The 24,158-nt window shown below is 38.5% G+C and overlaps 1 protein-coding gene across 1 annotated transcript in view; it reads right to left on the reverse strand.

Moving 5' to 3' along the window:
• Positions 1-1,278: 1,278 nt before the first annotated feature.
• Positions 1,279-24,158, reverse strand: part of TBC1D4 (TBC1 domain family member 4) — a 99,400-nt gene continuing 76,520 nt past the window's right edge. The window contains 10 exon segments of the mRNA XM_039714653.1: positions 1,279-3,521; positions 5,118-5,294; positions 6,989-7,158; positions 9,647-9,806; positions 12,543-12,787; positions 13,234-13,392; positions 14,721-14,879; positions 16,634-16,636; positions 18,562-18,771; positions 19,675-19,835. Coding sequence (XP_039570587.1) covers positions 3,294-3,521; positions 5,118-5,294; positions 6,989-7,158; positions 9,647-9,806; positions 12,543-12,787; positions 13,234-13,392; positions 14,721-14,879; positions 16,634-16,636; positions 18,562-18,771; positions 19,675-19,835 — 1,672 coding nt within the window. The 3' untranslated portion in view covers positions 1,279-3,293.

Raw genomic sequence — 24,158 nt, forward strand, 5'->3', positions numbered from 1 at the left:
TTATGTTACAAATTGTTCAGCTTTCTTGTAGTGATACTGAGCTAAGAAGGGTTGCGTTGAAGAGGGCACAATCAAACCACTTAAGATTAACTAGATTTGTGATTTCAAGTAAGGCTGATTTTCTGTAAAATCTGATGGGCTTTTTTTTAAATGAAAGTGAACAAATGCAACTTTCAGGCATCTTAAATAAACATTCCTTTTTAAGGAGAGAAATAAATACTCTACTTTGTAGGAGAAGGAAAAAAACCTACCAAACAGCTTTCTGTCCAGGTTTTCCATCCATAAAAGAAGTGAATACCAGAGTCTCCTTCATTAGCCCTGTTTACCAGACTGACTTATTTCAGCTGTATTCCTGCCAAGTGGTACTCTTCACTTACCAGCCAGTTTACAAGCTAGAAGGACATATGTCTTCCCAGACTTTGAAGAAAGCCCTCTACCAGCAGAAAGCAGCCTAAGTCACCTGTTTCTGCAAACAGCAGATACTTTTCCCTCAAGAGTTAGTTCTCCAGAAGTTGAGAGCAGAAACTGAGAGCTCTGTTGTGCTTAGATCAGACAGAACAATATCTTTGTTCTGAAAACTTTTTTTCCCATCAGAAAAGCAAGATATAGAAATAGAAAAACAATTTTTCTGATCCTAGGAAATGCCCCTTCTCCCAAGCAATTATCTTTGCAGCTCTGTCTCTGGCCCACAAGACCTCCCTCCTCACAGCTGCACAAAACAATTGTAAAGCTGTCCATACCAAACACACATCCAGTTCAATCTTCTAGATAATCTTGCCAGTTACCCATCAGAAGGAGATCTGGAGGATACCTGCTTGAGTGCAGACTTCGAGCTACATGGCCTAGAGATGCCCAGGTACGAGGCACTCTTGGGTTCAGCACACAAACATTACCAGAGGTGTCCTGATGCCACGAGGCACTTACCCCACTGTGGTTTTACTTCTGTAGTTTATTCCCATGTGTTGTTTCACTCTTCTTCCCCTTCAAAGCTAGATACACAAAGTTCATCAAATTACTGTTCTCAACATGCATATATACTAACTGAACTGCTACAGAAAAAAATACCTTTAAAATTTCATCTTCAGTTAAGAACAGTGTAAGATTATTCTTCCCAAGGAGAATATCTATCCTTGTACTCCGTGTACTTTTACAAATCCTGCAGGTTTTCTTCCCCACAATTAGAAACTAAAGCCAGATCTTTTTCAAATTTCATGTGAACAATACTGATGAGAATGAGATTGGTACTTGAAGTGTAGAAAAATAAAACTAGCCAGAGGCTATGGGAAATGCAGCAATGACATTTATTGGGATTTCTCCAGGCATTACATGAAAAAATTTTAAAGTGAAACAGAGGATAAAGCTCATTCAGTGCATCTTTTAAAAAAAGATGCATCTGAATAATCTTGGTTCTTTGTAACAGACGCTGCTGCAGTTCCTGGGATTAGTTTTTTACGTACACATCAGCTAAAACTCACTCTGAACAAAACTGCAAAGAACTGCTTTTTCACTTGGCATTTCCCCATCTAGTACAATACGACATTCTTGAAATATCTAGACAGATTCCACAAAATTTTATACACAGTGTTAAGACCTTTCACCCCAAATGTAAAAAGAGAGACTGTTAAGTAAATCAGTATCTTTAATCAAATAAAACATCATGGAAGTAAAAAAACGACAACAAAAAACCCAGGAGAGCCAAAGCCCCTGAGTTCCACAGCAGTGTGCAGCAAGTAAGCATTGCTGTTCCGCACTTTTATGGTAACATAAAGCATAATACTTAGAAAACAGTGATATTCAGTCCTTGCTTTCTAAATTGGACAATCTGATGTGAAAAGACACTGCTGTATTTGGCACTTTGCTTAATTGGTTTTCTTATTAAAAAGAATAAGTGTTTCCTGAAATACAGTATAAACAGAAAGAGATAACATGAGCCACTGTAAAATGCAATTAAGGGTTCAGACATGCACTCCAAAATACTTGTCTATTACACATTTGTCTAAGCTTTCTCAAAAATTCCACTCAAAAACATTTTCAAATCTATATGCAACTTTTTATACCTCTATAAACACAATTTCTCCCTTGAAATGATCAGAGTTTATCCCACCTTTTGTCCAGAACACACAAATTCATTACTTTTGTTTAAAAAAAAAGACCACAAAGTAGTATTAAAACAGGAATAGCCTGGAAAGTGTTATTAAAACTGTGCCTGTACTTCAGGATCCCCTTTGAAATGTATAGCCACTGTATATGTGAAAACTGAAAGGTACATAATATCTGAGACTTGCTTGGTCCTGTCTTGTGCACTCACACTTAACTTCCTGCAACCTACCTCAATTTTCTTCTCAAACAAAATTTATAACAGCTTTCTGCATCCCAATACAATTGGACAAGTCTTCTTGCAGCATTTCTTTGGTTAAACGAGAGCCCCTGATACACCTAACTCTTACAACAGGCAAGTCTCCAGTGGAAAATTAACATCAGGATAAATCCCATCCCATTATTGTGCTTCCTTTCTCTCCTCATCACCACCAACCCCAGGACAGGTGGAAGCAAACAGGCCAGGAAGGAAGTGGCAGTCACTGCTAGCTGTTGCCTTTGCAGACACCTATTCCCTAGCTCTGGGTTATGGAGGGGAGCTATGATGCGATGCTTGCTTGTTTCCAGTTCCAACATGCACATGGAATTACGCTGCTGACTGGTGCAGCCCAGGCAGCACAGGATGGCACTACAGCTCTTTCTGTGCAAACCATGTCATGATACTTTTTCTGCTTATTGGTCTGTGCTCACAATGTCAGTAGAATTAAAAGAGAGGCACGCATGAGTTCACACAGATTTTCCACAGAAGATGTGAAACATGCTGCTCTTTGGAGGGAAAATTACATTCTCTTTTTTTTCTTCAAGTATTATTCAACATATTCAATATACATATATATAAAGACACACTATCCTCATTTCACTACAAGACAAGCACATCCGAAGTGAATTTGCAGATCACCATTATCTTTGTCTACTCCAATTTCTCCTTTCCTTTAGGTCAACTCTAAATATACATCTACTCATAATTACATGTGAGAATCCTTTATTTCCCCCTTATGATTTATTTACATAATCATAAAAAAATTAATAGCCTGAATTTGCATTTTGACACTTGAAGGCCCATCTGTAGCTATGAGTGTCCCAGCACTATTTTTGGGTAATACCATTGCCTATTGCTAAGTAGCTATTGAAAGCAGCATACTCATTTTTTCGTTCCCTTTTTGTTTTTGAAGAAATGCTGCCTAGAAAACCCTGGTTTATGGCTTACTCCATATTTTATTATTTGGGTTGTAGTTTACTTCCTTCAGGAGCAGTTCACAGTCAGACAACACTTCTGCTGGCAAATACTTCACTATCTGCTCAAGAGTCTTTTGATATGTTATCTTCTCCTGTTCCAGGGACTGAATTACAGTCTTCATTTTGTTCTCTCGTGTCAAAACAGTCTCCAGGCTGGCTTCCAGACTCTGAATTTTAGCATGAGCAACCTGTAAAAAATAACATTATCATAAATTGATACATTCTGAATAGTTTTCTTTTGATATTATTATATAGCATCATAATATTAAAATTATGATGGTTTTACATAGCTACTTCTAAGAGACACCTGTGTAGGCAGACAATACAAGGAATGAATACTGTGTATCATACACAAAATCTCCTCATAGTGACCAGATCAATCTGAAGAATTTCTCAAAGCTTTACAGAGGGAAGGAGACATACTAGTTGCAGCAAGCTAGGGACAGCTGAGAGTAACAAGGAACTGGAGCCGGAGGGAGAAAAAGTAAATCAGCAGCTGAAGTAGCACTGGAAGACACAGCCTGTCTAACAGTGATGGAACAAGGGGAAACCTCTGTCATAAAGTAAGTTAGAAGGATGAAGAGGTTGGAGGGAAGGAGAAACTCAACATTAAGTCTAGAAGCAGAGTGTGCTCCCTATTGTCCAGTTAAAAACCTACAGCTTCCTCTGACTAGTCAAAGTATCCACAGCAGCAGCAGTTCCCTCTGTGGGTACTGGAAGAATTCTGATTGCTCCTAGGAAAGGGTATAAGCAGAAGAATGAAGAAGTTATGCAAACAAAAAGGTGAAGAGGTTAAGCACTGAGATGCATTATTGTAAGGCACTCTGAAAGAGCAGAAAAGCTTTGACAGAGCCTTTCAAATCAGCCACTCAATTATTCTATGCCTTTGGTGCATTTTCAGAACAGAGGTAAAAGCCACAGCTGCAGTAAATAAATAAAGAAAAATAAGAAAGAAAAATCAGTAATACTAAAAAGTTCAAGTGATTCCTGTTTTCAGTATCAAAAGAACACAGCACCCTTAGCCCGTAAACACAAAAATAATGAGGACTTGATCTTCCCTTTTTTCCTTCCATTTTCCCATTTCAGAAGCTGAAAGTGCTTTCTGAGCTCTTTGCAATGCTTGTTCAAATTAACAACTATAACAAGAAATAGCCTGATGATGAAAAAACCAAGACTTTATCTTTCAAGAAAATGTAAGACAATACAACATATTGCAACTGAAACAAGTCTTGGCCAAGCTATGAGACAAAGGGTAAATAGTGAAGGAGGAAGGGATTTTAAAAGCACAACTTCACCAGGCAAAGTCTGGTGGGCTTTCAGATGTAATCAGGTCTGCTAGGAGAGACCACCTTCCAAAAGTAGACTATGAGTTTCAGCAGAAGGAAAAAAAAACAGCACTGCCTACAAAGTCCTGGACCAAACAAGTCTGCTGCACTATGGCTTATTACTTAAACCTTTCCAAGAGGGAAGCAGAGAGATGAAGGGACAGAGAACTCACTTTCCAGAAAGATAAACAAATTTTGCCAACAGATTTTATGGCATATAAGGATAGAGAGATTTTGAGAAAAAATAAATCTAAATCAGGAAGGAGAAGTCCAAGGAATGACAAAGGAGTTAGAAGTATGCCTAGCAGAAGTGAATCACTATAATTAAGGGAACTGCTCAACTACACAAGGTCTTGCAGTAAGAAGACTTCTCACATACACTTATAACAATACTTTTTTTCTCTATGGGCTGAATCACAGGAATGACTTTACCATGAGTTTGTAGCCCAAGTAGTTTACCTGTAGCTTTTCCAACAAATCCATGTTTTGCCTCTTCAGATGATTGTTTGCCCTCTCCAGCTTCTCCAGAGGTTCACCTTCATCACAGGGACTCACATTTTCCTGTAGTTCATCCTGAAGAACGTGGTATTCTACTTCATAGGCATGGAGCTGTTTTGAAATATCCATCTCAAACACCTGCCATGAGAGAAAAGATCATTTTTAATTACAATAGGGAGGACTTATTCCATGTGAATGTTTGACTAAGAGTCAACTCTTCTTGATTAATGCTTTTCCTGTTCCCTTCAAAAAACTATTTTAAGGGGATGTCTTCAGTAAGAGCACTATAACAGAGTTGTAGCCATAATAAATCATAGAATTCAAAATAAATTGGATCACGCTTTTCACAATTAGCAAATACCATCTCTTACTATGAGATGTGTCAGCAGAAAAGTGTTATTCAATCCAAGAATTTTATAATATGATAAAGTTTTATTGACTGTTGCCCAGGAATATTAAGAAGATCAAGACAAAATTTTTAAATCTGGGCTTCAACAGATCTCTGCCTTCAAAACTGGATCCCTTGACTCCAAGAGCTCATTTACAGACTTCTGTAAAAACATTCTTCATGGTTACAGTTTCCATGTGCTCCATCCCTGCATGATGACACACTACTTTGTTATTGGGATACATTAGGGACAAAGCATTGTGAAGAACACAGAAATGAGCTTCTAACATTGATGGGACATACAACCCTGAACTGTTTACAAACCTAGTCACAGCCTCTCAGCTTTGGAAAATTACCAAAGATTTTAGACTAGGATTGGCAGGATGTCTACAGCAACATCAATTTTCTATTCCTTATCCTAGAGATCACAAACATTCTTGTGTCAACACAAGACACACACAGATTCCCTGAAAAAATAAGTTCTGTATTACTTTCACTGTTTTATTTTATTAAATGAGATAAAACTTTAAATTATGAAGTGTTCAAGCTCAGTAAGTGCCATTTTTCTCTACATAGCTACCTGATCACTACATAATCTACATAATGTCTACATTTTTCTTTCATTACCCATTGTAATGGAATGGTCCTGGGAACTGCAACACTGAGCCAAACAACTGCCCCTGCAGCCAGGCTAGGTAGCAGCACAGGATACAGGCAGCCTACACATGAATGCAGATGTGGAAGGCTGCTCAGCATGAGAGCACACGCCAGGCCAGCAGAGCTGAGCCGCCCTGCCCTGCATGTAACCACATTCAGCTCTGCAGGCATCATAACCCATTCTTACTCTATCAGACCTGGCTTTGCACAAAGCCATTTCTACCCTGCCCACACAGCAGGGCTGCTCTGCAGCCCATGCAGAGCACAGAACAGATTTAATGTCTAAGAGCATCAAAAGTGTTAAACTACCACTCTGTCATTCCCAGAATCAATGAGTTGTGAAAGACACCAAAGTGCCTGACACAGGTTTAGCACGCCAAAGACAGTCAATGCAGTGAGGAAATGAAGATTTACATTGTCTAAGAATAAATTCTTATCTAACAGCACCTGAAAGAGTCAAACCTTAACAAGCCACAGGAATGCACAAGTGTTTACTCCACTCCTGCACACGGTTTTCTAGAGCTCTTCTGATATCTCTGAACTACCACCTGAAGGGGGAGCGCTGCTCGCAGTTTCACAATTGAGGTACTAGACAGGCTCACTCTCAATTTGCAGCCTCAATGCAGAGGAAATTAAGTTATAAATATGAAGATTCCAGCCACTGACAGTGTTTTCAAGAAGCTTTATGTATCTTCTTCTGAGAAGACTTTTGCATACAGTGTAGGCATGATACTTTTAAAGTAAACTAAATACGGGGGGAAAAAAGTAAAGAGAAAAACATCCTTACCTGAGTAATAATTTTTTCCATTTGAGGTTTAGTCATATCTGGAATAGTGGTTTTAAGAAAATCAACAATGTTCTCAAAACTCTCACATCCCATTATAGATGTCTCTTGACTGCTAAGTAGGCTCAGTGCTACTTTAAATATGACTTCTGTTCCTTGAAGAAAAATAATGTCTAAAAGAGAAAATAATTAAAGTATCTTGAAAATGGGAGCTAGAGTCACTGGAATAATACATATATTTACTGGGACGTTCTTTGTAATCAATCACAGTGCAGTTGTATTCAGCTCAGAAGTGCAATTTCAACATAAGGATAAAGCATGAATTTTCTTTCATCTTACAGATGTGAGAGAGCATTAAATAAAATACTGCATGCTTATTGTGTCTGTAGCAGTTATCTGCAATAACCATTTCACCACTGTCTGCCAGAGACTGTTAACCATCTGCTAACTGGTTTTAAGTGCTCCTGTGACTGAAAAGCAGTTGAGGGGTAGATCATAACACAACTGTTTTCTATAGGCAGAGGCTAGTCCTTAAAAAAAAAATTTGGATTCGACAACCAGTTATATTATTTTCAAAATTTATAGTAGTGCTCTTAGTGGCTATAATCTAAGCGCCAAACCCTTACTTTGAGGTATAATGGATAATCTTACATGGATAAGAGAGGAGAGTCTGGGCTGTGCAGGTCAGTAGGTACAGATTGTACAGAAATGGGAATCTTGAGAACAGTAAATAGAGATTCTGCCTCAGAATCTGTGGTGGACATGAAGCTACTGAGATGAAGGCAGCACATGGGCATTCCAAATAAACCTCCTGAGCTGTCGGCTCTGTCACACCACAGGGTGTTTGTTCAGGGCTACACAACTGAAGACATTCAGTTCCTGATCCTGATACTCAAGAGGTCACCCCTGGCCTAATCCAGTATCACACAGCAGCACAAGGACACTGATGAGGCAGCCATCTCCCTCAAATGCAGCTCCTGAAATTCTCCCTTCTCAAGTCTATGATGGACATTCAAACAGGATAAATATAAGTATACAATTTGTGGAGGGTAGACAATAGCCATTTGCTCCTGGTATATGACAATGGCCCATAAGACACGTAATATCAGGACTTCAAATCATTAAGAATTAAAATAACACAGTAACTTTTCAATTTTAAAATGGGAACATGCCTTGCTCAGCATATTTACAGAGAAGTGAACACTGAACCTCCTTCCCATCTTCCCCATACATAAAAAACTTCATTTAGGAAAGAAAAAAACCAAGCAACAAAAAAGATAAACATAAAATGCTCAAGTGTCCCAGACTTCAGAAATCCCACTGGGAAATAGATATTCACATGACTGGTACACCACTGAGAAAGAGATACACCAATTATTTGTTCCCCCAGACAGCAGCCAAAACGTGTTTGCTGTAAATGGAAAAAACCCTCTGCAACTGAGAAAGCACTGAGTAAAAAAAAAAAAAAAAACAAAAAACAAACCAACACCAAAAAAACCCAAAAAAACAACAACAAACTTAAAATCACCACTGAGAAAGAGATACACCAATTATTTGTTCCCCCAGACAGCAGCCAAAACGTGTTTGCTGTAAATGGAAAAAACCCTCTGCAACTGAGAAAGCACTGAGTAAAAAAAAAAAAAAAAACAAAAAACAAACCAACACCAAAAAAACCCAAAAAAACAACAACAAACTTAAAATCAAATCAAACTAACCAAAACCCTCTTCCTGCCCCCAAGCCAACACACCACACAAATTGAGAACTTAACACATTCCAGTATTAAAACATGAGACAAAGTCAGGTTGAATTTCCTAAGAAGGGACAAAAGGTGCCATATGAAAACAGAAAGATCAAAGGGAAAAAAAAGTATCTGATTTATGAGGGAGTACCTTACACATGCATTTAGATTCTTGGTGTATATACAAGCACAGTGAGTCTTGCATTAATAATTAAAAATTCTAATTTTGTATTAATTTTGCAGTAATAAATAAATTTAAATTTAAAAAAAGGTGCATCACTAGAGATTTGACTAAGCTGGAAGTTCTTATGGATAAGAAAAGAACACAAAAATAATTACTTGACATCCTGACACTACAAACACTATCAGGAATAATCGATATTTAGGCTTCTGTACTAGATGTTACCTGAAGAGGAGTTTTCAATGAAAAAACTATCTAAATTAAATCAGAGGCATATTATGAATTGGAAATTGTTCAATATATACATGAATACCTAAACCAGGGTTTAAGTTCAAATTTGCTTGATTTTTTTTAGAAAGCACTTTAGAATCAGAATTCAGAAATGCAATTTCTTTTTTCAGTTTGCAAGTTCAGCAAGATGAACTTTTCTATTGATATAAACTGAATACATTTGCATAAAATACATTTGTAACAATAAATTTTCTGCTGTTTACACTTCAGAAGTCTCTTAGGTAGTAAGAGAAGATAAAATTATTTGCTCAAGCAAATGATGTTTCAATAAATACTTTTTGGATCTTTCTTCTAAGAAGGAGCTGACATGCCACCATGAAAAGTGTTGCTATGTGCCACCCACAACATTCACCCCAAATGTCCCCAGCATGTAGAAAACTACCCCTAGAGTGCTTCAAAACACAATGGATATTGTTCTGGTTATTATTTTAATAGAATAAACTTTCTTACCAAACACTCTGGCTACAAATCCTAATGAAAATTGAGATGCGAACAGTGTAAGAAACCACGGTGCAGCATAAAGACTGGGACTGATTTCATTCTCTTCAAGATGATTATACAGGTCTCTGTGATAATCATGTAGAAGCCTTGAGAGCTGATACATCTGAATCTACAGTGCATGAGGGGATTGGAGGAGGGAGAAAGTAAAGAAAGAAAAGTTCAGCTTTACTCAGTTTTCCAAATTATTCTTATTTCATTCAAGGGAAATTAACTGCAGTACAGATGGCACAGTAAAATGAAGCTTAATTGCCTCCTGGGGCCTCAAGTGGTATTTACTCATGTATAAACAACCTGCCACTAATGAATTAAAACCAACAGGGCAGTCAATAACAAAGAACAGTTTGAACCTGATTACTAATGAAGTATATTTCAGATTCACAGGCTTAAGGTAAGAAGGGAATATATTGCTTCAACTTTGTCAACAAACCAGAACTTTCAGTCTTGCAGTGATGAAAGCAGTTGTACCTCTTCCAAGATGTCAAAATGCTCCATGAGTTGTGACTAAATTTACACAATTTCATTCTTTGAATTTTGGCCTTATTTTTACTGCATTTAAAACTCCAATGCTACAGTCATCACAACTTTAGACAGTTTCTGTACCCGCAGAATACATTTTACACAGAGATGTACCACAAATATATTTCCCAGCACATCTCCCAGTGGTCCTGTGGAATTTAAGATACTGATGCAAAAAAGGGTTTCTGTACAACCTATAAAAGGTTGCAAGGGAAAATGGTTAAAAGGTGCTCTTCATGGCTAAAAATATCTCTCTGTGGTAAGTTATTTCCTTGCAACACTTCTCTCAGAAAGCAGAAGATAAGAAGCAGACATATATTGATTACTTGCCAGGTCAAATTTTATTGTCAATAGTGCTTTATGCTTAAGGTGAATCTGTTCCTCAATAAGAAAATTACTCTTTAGATTCAGCTATTTCCTGCTTCTAATAGCAGTAGTTTGTGCTTGTTCCCTACCAAAAGTTGACTGCACTTGAAGCTACCTGCTCATCAGCACTGCACACAAGCAGTGGGATCAATTTTGTTTAGGCAAATCAGCTAAATTTGTGTATGCATTTGAGTTCTTGCTTTAATTGTGTAAGATGCCAATTAAACCCAGTTTGGACAGTGTCAATACAAAACACATGTGTGAAGTCAAAATTGCATCACAGAGCAGTAAAACAATTGGGATGGTTCATTACGGACTAAGGATTTAGATTACTACTTTTACCAGGCAACAACTAAAAAATCTAAACTCTAATAATTTTCATTATCCTGAAGAATCATCTATCATTTTTCTTCTACAGGACTGAAGCCAATTCTGCCTATGAGCTGGCTTGTATTTCACTACTCCAAAAGAATTTGCAGTACTCTACCCCTATTAGAAAACAGCCCAATATAGTAAGATCCTCTAAGTCTTCTTGCCTAGTTTGTCCTGAGCAGACAAAACTTTACTTGAACAGAAGAACTGCCTAGAAGCAAACTGTGGGGAAAGACAGGTCATTTAATTTATAAGGCAAACAGTACTAAAAGTGGCAAACTTACTCAAATTTAAAGAGTGTTCTTACTAAGAGGTTCTGCCAATGAAATAGTCACACTTATTTGAACGAAAATGTCAAATCCTGGGCATGTGAAAGCTCTCAGATCATCAACTGTTGAAAGTCTACAACTGCACTATAACACACACTAACTTAGAGAGCATCTACTAGGGGAAAAAAACCCATAAACATGCATTTATCACACTTTGATCCTCATTGGTTTAAAACATATTTATGTGGGGAAATGGAACAAGAGGAGGTAAAACAATGCTTTTTGTGGCTGTTCACTCTTAATTCATCAACATCAAACTTGTTATGGCATACTTAAATCCACAGTCCTCTATTGTTTTTAGAATAAGCACACACAGTTTATTTAACTACAAACTATTCCATAGCTATGGACATTTGCCAAATATGCACCTAAAGTGACTGGCCATGATATTTTTACTTATTACTTTACTTTATTTTTACTTAATTTTAAGTGTTTGCTATGCAGGGAGCATGGGAAAAAAAGGAGACTTTTCTATCTGCTGCTTTGTTTTCTCTTCCTCCACTGTGGATTATACAACTCATCAGTGGTATATTCCTTTATAATATAAAGGGTTTATAGCATATTATAATTATTCAAATCAGAGGACAGTTGCATGTCAAGGTCAAAGATTTCTCAAACTTTAAACCCTGAAATTTATACAGATCTGAAAAATTGTCTCCCTCCTAAACAGTCTTAAGTATCTACATCTAGCTGTTAAATAATATTGCAGAGCATGCATCATTGCATAAGATAATTAAACTATTAAAATTCAACTGTTTTCTCTCTCTGTAGAAGACAGCGAGAGAAAAAGAGGTGAAATGAGAAGTCAAGACAGAGCAGCCTCAAGTATAAATGCCTGCAGAATATACTGACTGGCCACTGTGTGTCACTATTGACTTGGCCTTACAAGTGAGAAATCTACATGCAAGAGCTCCTGGACTGAAGAAAAACAAAATCTAATTAATTTTTAAACTCCATCCATATGTGACAAAGTATATCAATTTTTTTTCTGGCATAAGGAAGAGAGAGCAGTGAGGAAGAGAAAAAGAAAGGCGAAATAGCAGAAAGCAGAATTTCTGAAGAGATGACTGGGCTGTGTGACAGGAAAAACTCTGCAAGTTTTAACTCTTTTTTGCAAATTGAGAGACAGTAAAATACAAAGATACCTCAAAACCTCCAAAACAGTATAAGAAGCTTCATAAGGCCCTGGAAAACCTAAGAAACCCCTATAAGTAAAGTAAAGTAATTTAAAACTCTGGTTTGCTCCAGAAGGGCTGACTTACCTGTAGGGACATCATGTCTGGTCTGTATTGTTTGCGGAAGCCAAGGTCATACATGAGGAATTTCAGCATTTCAAAGGCCTGCTCTTCACTCATATGTAGAAGCAGCACTCCAGCTACAAAACTTATACCTTGACAATAACCAACTTCTTTGTCCAGCAAAGAATACGCTTTCAAGAGATTAAACAGTGATAGCTGTCCTGCTCCCAGGTGCGTGGAAAAGTAAGGATGTGTAGGGAATGTCCGTCCTGATGCAAAAAGAGAGGAGTAGTTGATATTCAATTCTTCTGAAGAAAAACCCCAATCCATCTGACAAACAGCATTCTCCTCCTTCAAACTGCTTCTCTGTGCTTTCATATGCAGTTTGCCTTCATTCAGATCAACCTGTATCTTATCACTGATTTTGGACTGTACCTTTTGAACCCACTTACTATTCTCATCTGCACAGAACTTGCAGAAGCAGCTGCCTGATTTCTCTTTTCAGACAGATGCAGAGGGGCATAAATATGAATGGCATAGCCTAAGGAATCATCTGCTTACAGGACTCTAAGTGGCATACACAGAATGTATCCTGATGACATAGAAAATGGAGCTCATAGAGCAGCATCAATCTTCAGCAGCAGCTTCTATTATGACTGGTGTGTTTTTCACTCAAAGACCCAAAAAACCAGAGGGAAAGAACAGACAGACTTACCCAGATCTACGAGGATGGCATGCTGTTGAGCAGTCAGTTGTTTCAGAAGTTCTTTGTAAGAGATATCAGGAGGCTGCTGCTTGTTTGGCAGCCTGTGCCTGACTCGGTGCTGCACAGCCAAAAATTGCCAAATTTCTCCTCGACGACTTTTTGGTACACCTGCAGGTCACACAAAAAAACAAGAGGCCTAAGCAGAGGGATGCTTTTAGTGCTACAACAAAAGACTTTGCTTTGTCATGATTTTGGCTGAACTACTCAGGAGGATCCCTTACAAAGTGGACTCCACTCTGCAGTGTGCTCACTCAGTAGCCACAGCTCAGTCCCACAAAGTAAACATGAACTACCAACTTAGGGGTAATTACACTGAGCAGTATCCTGGGCAACTGAGGTACAGACATCCCTTGCTTTGCCACTTCTGAGCTGTTAGCCTCCAGCAGGAAAAGATGCACAACTACTCTCAGAATGTAGAATGACCTGTTTAGAAAAGCTGAACTAAATTCACAAGTGTAAAATTCAGGGAAGTACAACTCCTCTTTCCCTTCGCAAAGGACTGTCCATGTCAGTTCATACATCCTCCTTCGATATCTGACTCTGTAAACCAACCTTCAAGAGTCAAAATGCCAACTCTGCTAATACCTTCTAGGTAAATAATTATTTAAGAAGAAGACAAGTTAAAAACCATACCCTTGTTCCCAACTCTGATCTGCAATCCAACTGCAGAAAACAGGGTATCAAGGTAAATAATTTATTGGCAGACTTCTGCAGGTCACTAACAGGAACTGCTTTGTATCTACAACAATTTACTTTGGTAGCAATTTAAACTTCCCTTCTGTACCACAGCCTGATTACACTGAATTATTTTTCAGCATCTGTAAAACAGACATGAGATTCTATGGAAGAGGGCAGAGCAGTGCAATCTGGCCCTACAGCTGCATTATACTAACAAGACCCTCTGGATACCCTCTTGACCTACAGCTAGTCCACAGGAATATCTGCTTCAAGACAAAATTCCCAGCCTTTCATTCCAGGAAACAAAATACAAAGTGACCATATTCCAGACTCTCCAAAACTTGGCTCTGATTCCTCTAGGTTTTGGGCACAGTCCACAGTAGACATAACGGTCCTGCCCTCTCAGTAAGCAAGTAAAATCAGAACATCTGAAACTCAGAATTGGATCACTGAGCAGAAACCAAAAGGTCATAGCATTGGCTGCAGAGGCTACAAGTTCAATCTGGAACATTACGACACATGGAAACAAGATGCTACTTTCAGGAGCATTACTAAACATGTTTCTGCATTGCTGACATTGCAAGCTGCAGACACAGCAGAACCTATTTTCTGCTCTGCAGGAGAAGACAGCACCTTTGCAAAAAGAAGACCATTTTTTCCTACTGGAAAAAGTATATTTCTGATTTCTGTTGGTATCAGAAGGGAACAAAAAATACAATTTTGAGACTTCAGAGCTAAAATCTCTCGTACATAAATACCTTCTTTTAAAGTGGAATGAATATCTTCCATGTCACATCGGATTTTGGCTCTGCAGTTTAGTAACTTCTTATCCCAAATATTTATGGCATCTTTCTGACATGTGCCAACTTCATCATAGTCCAGTTTTACTTTTCTTGATTGGAGCTCATCTCTGCTTGCTAGAACACAGAACAAAAAGGAAGAGCACATGGAAAACCAGAATATCAGAAAATGACAAGATAACAACAAATACACAAACCCCATTCAGTTGGATATGTCTAACCAACAATCTGACTGGTGATAAATACATCTAGAATTCTTTCGTTTATAGCTTAGTTGGGGGCAGTTGTCATAAGATGTTGCATTAAAAAATTAACTTCTCTTACTGGGTTATGAATATTAGCAATTCATGAAGCAAATAAAAATATTTTTTAAAGCCTGGGGCAAAAAAACCCCACTCAACAAAACCTCACAGCACTTGCTCTGCAAAAACACCTTTGATAGTTTTATTCTTGTTTTTACTGAACATTACAACTGTTTGAGTATGGAAAGTCCCAAACACATGAATGTTTATATTACAGATTTAGGCAAGCAAGCTAAGCAAGTCTTCTGAACTGAAGTCAGTCACACTGATTTCAGTTCTTACATGTCCCTTAAGAGAGTGAGAAGAGCTCTTGGCACTGCTACCTGGCATCATCAGGTGGACTAGTGCTAACAAATGAACCAGCACGAACCCTATCCTGAAAGACACATTTGGGCTGAAGCACAGAACTCTTGCTGTTATATACTTAAAAGCTTTGCTGCATAGGACTATCTGGTACAAAGTATTTATTATGCTACTTCTGAAATAAAGCTGCATTGTCACCCTGGCATTTCACGGAGAAGCAGCTTTCATTTCCATTACTAAGAAATTATCTCTGGGTATTTTATTCTTCATGATGCACATGCAGAAAAACACTCCAGCTCCTCTAACTACTGGCACAAAGAACTGAAACCAAGACTTGAATATGTCTTAATTTAGAGAGATTTATTTAACTGTCACTGGAGTGAACTGTACATTTCACAACATCACCTCTGAGCTGCAATTGAGTTTATCCCAAATTTGCCTTGATCTGTGCACACTACTTCTTGCAGAAGCCCCCTTTCTCTTACAAATGTATCCTCTTTCCCACCAGCAGCTCTAGGTGAAAGCAAACTCTCGCTCACATTTTTATACATCCTGCAAAACAAGACCATCTGCTCCTCCGCCTACTCATCTCACTTCAGCTAGAGTCAATATTGGATCAATCCACATGATCATTGCCTAGCCCCCTCCAAAAATGACAAATTATTTCCAAAACCCCAATGTTACACCTCTGAGATCTTACCCATTCAAGACTACAGGGGCCCCTGCAGAGGCAGGTATTGTGCAAGGTGCCATAAAAATGGGAGTGTGGTCTTACCACAGGAATTTGCAGTTCAGCTGGGGAGATTTCAATCTCTGCAGAGGCAGGTATTGTGCAAGGTGCAGTGCACTGCCATGAAAATGGGAGTGTGGTCTTACCACAGGAATTTGCAGTTCAGCTGGGGAGATTTCAAATGCTGCCCTGCTGCTGTATGATTTCACCCAAGAATTCCCACTCTTGTAAGCAGCATGCAACAGATTCGAGACAGCAGTAACACATTTCAGTGTGACAACAAACTCTGTGCAGTTAGCCCTGGTGAAAGCCAGCAAGTTTGCCTGTTGATCATATGTGCCCTCCCTACTACCCCATCCTTCATTGTTTTCAACCATCCTTGTTAACATTTTTCCTAATCATTGCTACGTGGCCTACTACTTTTTGCAGCTCTTGTATTTCTAGGTGACCTACTGGAAAAAGGAGCTTCTAGCTTCTCAGAGAAAAAATAAAGGAAAAGAAAAAGAAAGCAAGTTTGTGCAATTAACAGAACTTACCTTCTGTAAAATAAAGAACTAATAGCATTCAAGTCTCCTCGACAGCAAAAGGAATAGGAAGAGAGGTTCTATTAATATTTTGTACATAAAAGTCAACAAATGATTAACAGAAATCCACTAGAAACAGTTTCACAGCAATTCCAGTCTTAAACCAGTCTAATATACACAAGGCAATAAATTCACAGCTAGGAACCTGACTTCAAGTAAAGAAATTTTTGCATTTCTGTTACTACATTTCCCTTTCCTGAGATGTACACTTAATTGTAGGCTAGGATGTAAAGAACCACCCAAACCTATGCTTGTTTAATGTGTCAGCTCTGCCCATGTCCTGTCCATAAAATGGCCCCTGTTATAACAGCCCACAGGAAGGAAAGGTAGAGACAGGTGTTAGAACAGTTTACTTTTCACCCTTTGAAAATAAGATGATGAATTCTAGCTAGCAAGAGCACCAGTTTCAGCAGGGGTACTCATGAACCTGAATACAAGAATGGAGACATGCTCCTCAGAGCACAAACCAAGAATGTGCACTGGCAAATGTGTGCCAGTTTGGCATCTTCACTGCCAACACTCCTGTTTTCACCACAAATGATCAGGTAGGAAGAACCTGATTTCTACCTGTTACAGAATGGAAGCAACTTGTAACTGAGTCTTAAGGAACTGGACTGATTTAACAGTTTTCAGTACCCCCAGCCACACAGGGTAGGAAAGAGTTTATCCCTCGGCAGCTCAAAGTATCAGAGGGAACAACATTAAATTAGTCACCACAGCAGATCTCCAGCTTCCTCACCCCACAAAAACAGACTATTTGCTAAAATGGTTTAGGAAATTAAGCTTTTGTCTGAAGTTCTCTCTAGATGTTCCCTATGAATCTAGGAGTTTCCACAGAACTGTGTGTCAACAGGGAGACAAACTGCAGAGAGAAACAGCACTGAGAAATACACTACATGTGTAGGAAATACATTCAAGGATGTACGCTTGCAGGGACACGGAAAGACTTCTGTCCTGATAGGTTTTTTTTCCTCTCCCTGCCTTCCCAGTAAGCTAGCCTAAAGAAGGAAAAGGAATTAACTGGCCTTAACGAGATCATTATGTTTGAAGTAGTATGGTAGTGTGAAGAATCAGACTACCATATAGGTTATACAGCATCGAGGAGAAGATGAAGGCAGAAGTTGTAGAGAGGACACCTGGAATTTTCAACTTGCACCAAAAGCTTTTTACTCTATTATACTGAAGAATTATACATACTAAGATAGACACTGCATCTTGTCTTTTATTTGTGTGAGTCTTGACCAGCTTTAATAAAATGTCCTAGCCAGAAGCTGAGGCAGTTGACAATCAGAATGGCCAACTTTAGATCCCTCACCTACAGCACTCAATTTTCAGGGTACAGTGCTCATGTTCCAAACACCAGAACTTTCTGACATACCTCAAGAGCCAGTTGCTCAAAAATCATATTTGGATTCAAGCATTAATAAATTACCACTGTGATGTGGTTAATGAAGAACAAAGAGCCTGGAGAGAAAGGCCATGAGCTGCAAAGGACTGAAACGAGATAGAAAGGGTAAGGTTTACCATACCTAAGTGTTCACATAGCACCTGTTCTTCTCACTCCACTTCATATTAGAACTCCTAGACTCAGACAGATACAACACAGACTTTGTCTAACATGGAGCAACCTTGCAACATGCACCCAAAAAGGAAAATGTATCACTTTCTTCTATCACTAAGATTACTCATGTAAAGTCAGGTAGACAGAGAACCTGGTAGACTGTGAGACAGGACTCAGAAAACACAGTTTTTTTCTCGTACTGTTAACTAAAAAGTTACAGAACCACATTTCTGTTTAAGGTGCCCAACGCCAGAACCATTTTCATCTTCAGGCAGCAGAATCTGCAACAGCTTTTAGGGGTATTTTCTAAATAGCTAACCTTCCAGCTTCTGGTTTTCTTTTTCCATTCGAAGTAACAGAATTTGTTGATGGATGGCTTTTCTCCACAGACTTTGTAGCTCTTCTGAGTTTTTCCTCTCTCCAGTTTTATCTGGACCATCCTCATTTTGCAATACTAGAACAAGAGAGTCTTCCTCCAGGGGTGGAGCAAGAGGGGATAAGGGTAACAATTCACTTCCATCATGACCATCTGCAAAGAATCAGAAAGCTATTACTGGAAACTCAGATTGTTTGACATATCATGAAAATCTATGCCATAACAGAACAAAAATAGCTGTCTTTCACATTCAGCAGTGACTTGCTGATTCCAAAACCAGAGAAAATGCGGTGGAACAGTAGAGAATTATTTTTTTAAGTGTTTTGTTTACATTAATAAAGCTATATTTAAATTAAGCACAGTTAGAGAAAGGGTCACCCAGTATTTCAAACCATTCCCTTTCCAGCTCCTTCCAGTTACCACAAGACATTTATCCATAAAGCCTCCTTTACAGTTGAGCTTGTTTACTATGATTTACCATGAGTTCTACATTAAAGCTGCTTTTTCCATCTGCTAACTTGCACTACAAAGAGTGCTACAGCATTTTGTGGTCATTAAATATAAAGCTTTCCATTTGCCTATGGTTTTGAGTTCTGCCAAATGGGACTTTATGAATAGCATGATTTCAGCTATTTCAGGAGTTTCTACCTTAAATGGCTCAAAGTTGTAAGAATTATTAACAATTAACAGGTGCTATGTGAAGTTCAAGATATAAAACTTACCAAACACTCCTATTATGTACACAGATCAGAGTAAAAATTTCCTAACTGTTAAAAATATTATCTTCATCAGTAAGAGACCTGTCTTAATCACCTTTGATACAGCAGCTATGGCAGATTGCAATTAACTTGATTTTGATGCCAAAATCCTGACTTCAAAGCAACAAAAACCTAAATACTCTAAAGCTAAATGAGCACAACTGATCTCTGGCAAGGTTCTAGCATGAATATTGTACCACACTGACTCCCTTCTCCCTTTCACATTAGCACACACTGCAGTTCACTACAGTATTAAGTAACAACTGCTTGTTTATTTTCTTTAAAAGCACACACAGACCTGGATGCTGCATCTTGGAAGGAGATTTATTCATAGGTGAAGCTACCTGCAGGAATATTCTCCGCCGCCAGGAGATGCGGCGAGGTGTGAGCGTGGCCCCCGCAGCATTTAGAGATTCACTGCTGCAGAAGGTTGATGTTCTTTTCTTTCCCTCCCCATCACTGAAGGAAAGAAAAAGAAGATGGGGTATTTAAAGTCAGTATTCCTTGTAGGGGAAAAAAACCCTTTATTAACTCTGTCTAATGTATAACCAAACCTGCAGGAGCATTTGTGGGAAGCTTAAGAAGGCAAAGCATGTGTGTGAGCTTCACCTTGAATGCTGAAGTGCCCAATTGTTTTCTTGTAGCACAGTGCCGTGAAGTTTGCACTATATACCACGAGGAAGCATTCATAGCATTCATACAGAGCTCAGCTGGAAGCTCAGAATACAAGCTTAACTTTTTGAGAAGCTAAGAGAGAAACACGGTAATACTTCACCTCTAACTTTGACATCAATGGGTTTTGTTTTGCTATACATCAGTCTTCTGGGAGAGATCTGATGTAACACCCCTAAAAGCAGAGATGGTGCTCCAGTGGAGCACAACACTCCATTTAGTGCCATTTTAAATGCCATGCTGTGCTCACAGGTGAATATTTCATTGGAGACAATGTTCTGCCTTCTCATATAGTCTCTTTCCTAAGCTTCAAGAAGTGGATGTTTCACTTGGATAAATAGGGACACATGTCCTCATGTTTCATCAGGAACAGAGACCCTGCAAACAGAGGGCAGATCTTCTCCCCAGCTGCCATGCAGAAATATAATTACACATTAATTTTAATAGATCTTATGCTGCAGGAAGAAACAAGGAGAGGATACAGGAAAGCTTTACAGGGAGAACAAACCAAATACACCTTTCTACTGACTACTGCCAGAGGAAAAAACATTTAGCTTTTATAAGTACTTGATCCAGTTTCAGAAATATTTTAGAATTTTACATTTGTGGCAGCAAATTAGGTGCACAGATATTGTACAGCAATGGGCACGTTGATTATCTGCCACTATCCCTTCCATGTAACGTCAACAGCACAAGCCACAATTCCAAGCTTTTAGGAAGAGAGCATCAAACAGAGGGAGCTGCTTCTACAGCTTCACCTTCATCACAGGGAAAACTGCTATGTCAAAACAGTAGCTACACTCAAACCTTCATTCTGTAACAAATTTCAATGCTATAGTGCAAGGATCCTAAAAAGTTAGATGAAAAGAAAGCCCAGCACGTTCACTATGTTTTTAGTGGGAAGGCAGTTGCAGGTGATGGCAGTTTGCAACTGGAGTCCATCCCTCCTCATCTGGCTTGCACAGGAGAGATCTGCAAGGGAGGACTACGAAGTTTCAGCTACAACACTCTACCAGCTACACTATCGTGACCAGCACTTCATAACTAAAACTGTGCTCAATGAATGTGCTGAATTCACCAAGCTGTCACTAGGCTAATGATCTGCAACAGCTCCCTGATATTTGTAAAACTGAATGACCAACCAGATTCACTATCATACCAAGGTATCAGACCCTTCTTCTGTACCCTGGCAGAGAAATAACTATGACTTCAAACTCACCTATCCAGCACAAGGCATCAACCCCTACTCTCTAAGAACAGCTCTCCCAGCTGGGAGCCCTGAATGACACATAGTCTGAACTCTCCTCCACTCCTGGTTTAGCTTCCACAGCACCCCAGCTCCCTGTAGCATCTCACTGTTGGTAGGTGGTCCCAGCAGATCCCCGTGTTGCACTAACCTTAACAGCAACTGTGACAACCTTCTTTGTCTAACTCTGTGTCTCTGATGATGGGTTACCACTGCTCGTGGTAGCCAAACACAGACTACTTAGACTGTAACACTCATCCTGAACCTGTAAGTGCTGTTTTTCAAAGGTATTTCAGTCCAACAACTCTTGGAAATGGTATACTGAGTTTGGATATATATAATTCTAACTTATGTTTCTACAAATAACTGTAACAGAGCTACTTCTTACTATTTCAAGTCCTACATATCATCACATGTTCTAACACAAGAACTGAGTCATTCCAGGGCTTACTAAACAGATGCTACGTAACAAGAGAATGAAAAGCTCTTTTCTACTGCTATGTACAAAAATCTAGGTTCAGCTACTGTGCTTCTAGACAGTCCAGGAATAGTGTTCCATTTACAGTAGCAAAATTCACAGAACAGTCAGAATAACAAGGTGGCTATTTCAGGGTATGAAACTAACCTGTTTACAACATTTGAGTCATGGAGTTTACATTGGGATGAACTAATCACATACACTACCTCATGAAGCATGCAAATCATACTGCTCTGAAGACCTGTATTTCTCTTGTTAAATCCTCCCTTCACAAAAATCCCCTGTCACTTTAAGCAACTAATATTAATCACCTTATCTTTCAAACAGCTGTCCAGTAAGTGATTAGAGCAAAACTTTTTCAATGCTTAGAAACACACCTTGTCATATTAACCCAGGAAAACACCAAGATTTAGAAAGGGAGGGTAGAAAGGGAGCAAAGAGAGTTTCCTCATTTCAAGACAGACAACTCATAGCTTAGTATCAGATCTGAGGGTGTGAAAAAATACCCTGCAGAGCAAAAGCAGGAAGAAGTCAGAATAAAATGGTAGTGTCTCCTACCCAAATGAAAAGATTCAGAAGGCTGGTGCAAAAAAAAGTTTATCTAAAGAGGGTGGGGGTAAAGAAAAAAAATTATCTATCAGTTCCCACAAAATGAAGAGGTTTACTAATGTGAGTGGAGAGACTAAGCCAATGCATCTCCAAAACAGGAAAAACAACTCCTTAAATAGAGCTCAGTCATTGCCACCGAAAAGCAGAGCAGAGTTTTCACTACCACCTACACAGACATCTTAGGTGGACATCTTCCCATCTACAAGGGAAACATGCTGCAAGGTCACCTAATGGAAGAATCACTGGAAAAAGATAACAATGTAATATTCTGTATTTAAGACATATGCCTCACAAGTCAGTTTGGAGAATAATGGTTCTCTGTAGGGCTACTTACCCTACACTTCTGACCCAATACAGAAACCAAAACACGTTTATCAGCTTGTATACAATAAAAAGTGAACAGCTGTAAATTCAGTATAATGCCTCAAATATTTCAGTCTCTACTTTCACCCTTAAGCTGTTTGAATCAATGCCCCAAGTATTTGAGAGTACAGAGTACTGATCATGTAAGGTTTTATCTCAGGTAACTGCAACTCAGTTTCACCCAGTCACTATTCTATCAGGTAATGCATAGCATGAAGATGAGACAGCTACTTCAGGGGAAAAAAATTAAAAGGAAAGAAAGAAGAAATCTCAAAAAATTGATCAGATTACAAATATTCTCATTGCTTGGTTTTAATTACCTAAATCTCTTCCCACAATTGTTCTTCAAAATGCTCCCGAAGACTGGTATTTATAAACCACAATGTTACCCGCCCCCCATTTCTGGTGAACTCCTTACTTACCTGAATTATTTTGCACTTGATTCCATGAAAGCCAAATGACTTGTGAATAAATACTGTTGTTGCTCATGCCAAGACTTGTATTTTTCCCATTTTGTTTTCATTTCAACTTCTCTTCTTGATTGCTCTAAGTAGCAACTGAATGAATGCAACCTACTTTACAATTTGGAGGCTGAGATGGTACAAAATCCCCCAGATCAAGCATAGAATTCAATTTCCCAGCACTTAAGCTGGCAGAAACCTATACGTAAGACTACTACATGAAGCAGTCCTCCCACCTGGGAAGAAGAAAAACCAGTTTCTATCAGCTTACAGCCCTCTACTGGTTCTCACTTCTGTCATATATTTTTATTCTGAATAATTACTTTCTGCAATTTTATTTAAAGAATACTCTCAAGTATTTTACTTCTTTCAAGAGACACAAAGCTACTTTTAAAAAAGGCATCTGTTCAAATTCAGCTTAAATTATCCTTGCACAGAAACACATTGAACAGAGTAATTGTGGGCTAGTCAAACCTACACTGAAGATTGTTCCATTTTTTAAAATGTTTCTTTTGTGTTTATATTAAAAAGCCTTGTTTACCATTATGTTGATCATATTTTTTTAATCCTTATCTGCAATCCTATTCAATGCTGCACAACACACTTGTCAAAAGTCAAGATTATATGGAGCCCATTTCCATCCCAGCCTTCTCTCCAGAGAAATATATTCACAATGCCATAAATTCTGAAGGTACCTATAAATATTATGTGGATGCCAAAATTCACTATACTGTTGATTTCTTAAAGAAAGGAACTGTATGAGGGGGCTGTAACTAAATGATCTTTATGGTCCCTTCCAACCCAAACCATTCTGTGATTCAACAAAAAAACCCTAAAAAACAAATGAAAGCAAACAAACAACCAAAAAAACCAACAAAAAATCCCACACCATTCTATAACACACTCTTTGCATAAGCCCATCTGACTGCTACAATTCAATAATCTTTCTAAAA

The sequence above is a fragment of the Passer montanus genome, unplaced genomic scaffold, assembly GCF_014805655.1.
Source record: "Passer montanus isolate IOZ18808 unplaced genomic scaffold, ASM1480565v1 scaffold30, whole genome shotgun sequence".
In the NCBI taxonomy this organism is placed as follows: domain Eukaryota; kingdom Metazoa; phylum Chordata; class Aves; order Passeriformes; family Passeridae; genus Passer; species Passer montanus.